Source organism: Geospiza fortis, unplaced genomic scaffold, assembly GCF_000277835.1.
Source record: "Geospiza fortis unplaced genomic scaffold, GeoFor_1.0 scaffold353, whole genome shotgun sequence".
Lineage (NCBI taxonomy): Eukaryota > Metazoa > Chordata > Aves > Passeriformes > Thraupidae > Geospiza > Geospiza fortis.
The window spans coordinates 300145-302882 of NW_005054473.1; the positions used below are offsets into that span (position 1 = coordinate 300145).

At 56.8% G+C, this 2738-nt stretch overlaps 1 protein-coding gene across 1 annotated transcript in view; it reads left to right on the top strand.

Annotated features, from left to right (window-relative positions):
- NBL1 (NBL1, DAN family BMP antagonist) overlaps positions 1-2142 on the top strand; it is a 13048-nt gene extending 10906 nt beyond the window's left edge. Inside the window, exons 4-5 of the mRNA XM_005428152.2 lie at positions 907-1169; positions 1466-2142. Of these exons, the coding sequence (XP_005428209.1) occupies positions 907-1158 (252 nt within the window). The 3' untranslated portion in view covers positions 1159-1169; positions 1466-2142. The remainder of the gene's footprint in view (positions 1-906; positions 1170-1465) is intronic.
- The last annotated feature ends 596 nt before the right edge of the window (positions 2143-2738 follow it).

Consider the following 2738-nt stretch of genomic DNA (forward strand, 5'->3'; position numbering starts at 1 on the left):
TTCCTGCTCTCCACTGCTCCCTTTGTCCACCTGCACCCCCTTGGGAGATCTGGCTGTGTCTGATGTCCAGAAGTTCATCCTTAGACCTTCTGTGTCACCTCTGATCCTGGCAGAGCCCTAAACCCAGGTCCCAGAGCAGCCCAGAGCCCAGGGAGCTGGCTCTGCCCTCTGCCTCCCTTTCAGCTCACATCTGATGAGAAGGTTTAGCCCAAACTACCCAGGCTGCTTGGCATCATCCCTTGTGGGTGGCCTTTGCTGTCTCACGGATATTCCAGTGCCAGCAGTGCCTGGGAGCCAAGTCCTGCTGGAGTTGGTGCTGAAGGGTGGGAGTGAGGGGGGCTTGGTCTCTCCTGCCATGTCTCAGGTGGAGGGAGGAGAGGAAATGGCCTCAGGTTGCACCAGGGGAGGTTCAGATTAGATATAAGAAAATAAATTTCACTGAAAGGGTGGTCAGGCTTTGGAAAAAGGTCCCCAAGGAGGTGGTGGAGTCCCTGTCCCTTGGAGGTGCCCAAGGAATGGCTGGACAGGGCAGTCAGTGCTCTGGGCTGGGTGACAAGGTGGGGACAGGTCATAGGTTGGTTTTGATGGTTTTGGAGGTCCAATCTTAATGATTCAGTGATTCCATGGTTTAGAGGTGACTGTGGGGGTGGTGGGTTGAGGGTTTGACTTGATGAGCTTGAAGGTCTCCTCCAGCCTTGATGCTCCTGTGATTTTCCATGAGTGTCTGGAACGAGACATTCCTAGAGAACTCCCACCTTGCAGACTGATCAGGGGTTTGTTTCCATGGATAGAAACCCATCACTTCTGGCCTAAAACCACCCCAAATCTGCAGGGTCTGGGGCAGGTCACACCTCCCACCATGGGAGCCTGAGCACTGACCCACTGTGTCCTCGTCCCACTGCCCAGGTGACTCTGGACTGCCCAGGCAACGAGGAGATCCCCAGGGTGGACAAGCTGGTGGAGAAGATCCTGCACTGCAGCTGCCAGGCCTGTGGGAAGGAGCCCAGCCACGAGGGAGCCCTGTTCAACGTGTACCTGAACGCCGAGGAGAACATGGCCCACGAGGGGCCCGCGCCCCACCACTACCCCCACCACCAGCAGGAGCTGGAGGAGCCGCCCTCCAGCCACCACCACCACGAGGAGGAGGGCGAGGAGTGACCGTGTGGACTGTCCTGGCAGGGCTGTGAGGGCTGGGCCGGGCTTTGGGGAGGGAGGGGGGTGCTGGAGTCTTTCCTGTCAAATCGCTGCCCTCGCGTCACCCCCGACCCTGGGGGCACTCGCAGGGCTGAGGCTGGAGCTGCAGGCTGAGACACGAGGGCTTGGCCTTCCCAGATGCACATAATAGTAATAATAATGATGATAATATATTGAGAGGAGTGGCATGAGGGGCTCTGGCTGAGGGCAGGGGCTGGGCCGAGCTCCTGGGGCTCTCCACAGGCTCCCGGCCCTGGAGGGATCCCTCTGAGTCCTGCTGGGCTCTCCTCATGCCCAGCGTGGAGGAGGAAGGGAAGCAGCCTCTCCACAGCCCCAGGAGGGACCCACAGCTCTCTGGGGTGGTGGGACCAGCAGCACCCTCCTGCCTCCTCTCCCCCTGCCTGCCCACAAGGGCTCAGTGTGGACACGCTCCTGGCACCCACGGGATCGGGTCCGAGCCCGATCCTTTGTATCAGGTGGCTCTTGGGGAGGGTATTGCCCCAGGAGGTGCCTCTGGGGGCATGGGAACCATGGTGGTGACAACCCTTACCTTGCTGTCCCCAGGGCCACCATGTTGCTCCCTGGGAACAAGGGCCTTGGATCGTGAGCACTGGGGCTTCACGTTTTGGGGCTGCAGGGGAAGGCCAAGAGCTGAGGGGGGTCTGGGCGAGGTTCCACCCCTGTCCCCCCTCTCCCTGCTGCACTTTCATGGTGGTGGAGGGAGAAGGGGCTGAGGGCTGGAACGTCCCTGTGCAGGGAGTGCTTGGGCAGGGCTGGGGTCAGGGTGGGCACGGCCTCTGCTGCCCCTCTCTCTGCTGTATAAAGCTGATTCCAAGGCATTGTCCTGACAAGAGCTTCCAGAGCTTGTAATCGAATGCCTCCCCCTCCTTTTGACAAGTTTTGGGGTTTTTTTTTCTTAAATAAATTAGTTCTGACTTCCACTGCTCAGTGATGTGATGCCTGTCTGGTTTTTGGCGGTGCTGAGGCCAGGACAGGCAGGAGGCTCCAGGGCAGGGGAGAGCCGTGGTTTCCCAGCTTTGAGCTGCATTCCAGCTGGGAAAAGGAGCTGCTGGAAGGAAAAGTGAGCCCAAATACTGAGGGTATGGGCTGCATGTGCTGGGAGAGCTGCGGGTGCCGCCTGTGCGGGGCTGCAGCAGCCCCGGGAGCACGGGCGTGACTGTGTCACAGGGGTCCGAGGGAAGAGACGAGGATCTGACTCCGTGTTTCAGAAGGCTTGATTTATTATTTTATTATATATATTATATTAAAACTATACTAAAAGAATAGAAGAAAGGATTTCATCAGAAGGCTAGCTAAGAATAGAAAAACAAAGAATGATAACAAAAGTTTGTGGCTCGGCTCTCTGTCTGAGCTAGCTGACTGTGATTGGCCATTAATTACAAACATCTAACATGGGCCAATCACAGATCCACCTGTTGCATTCCACAGCAGCAGATAACCATGTTTACATTTTGTTCCTGAGGCCTCTCAGCTTGTCAGGAGGAAAAAATCCTAAGGAAAAGATTTTTCATAAAAGATGTCTG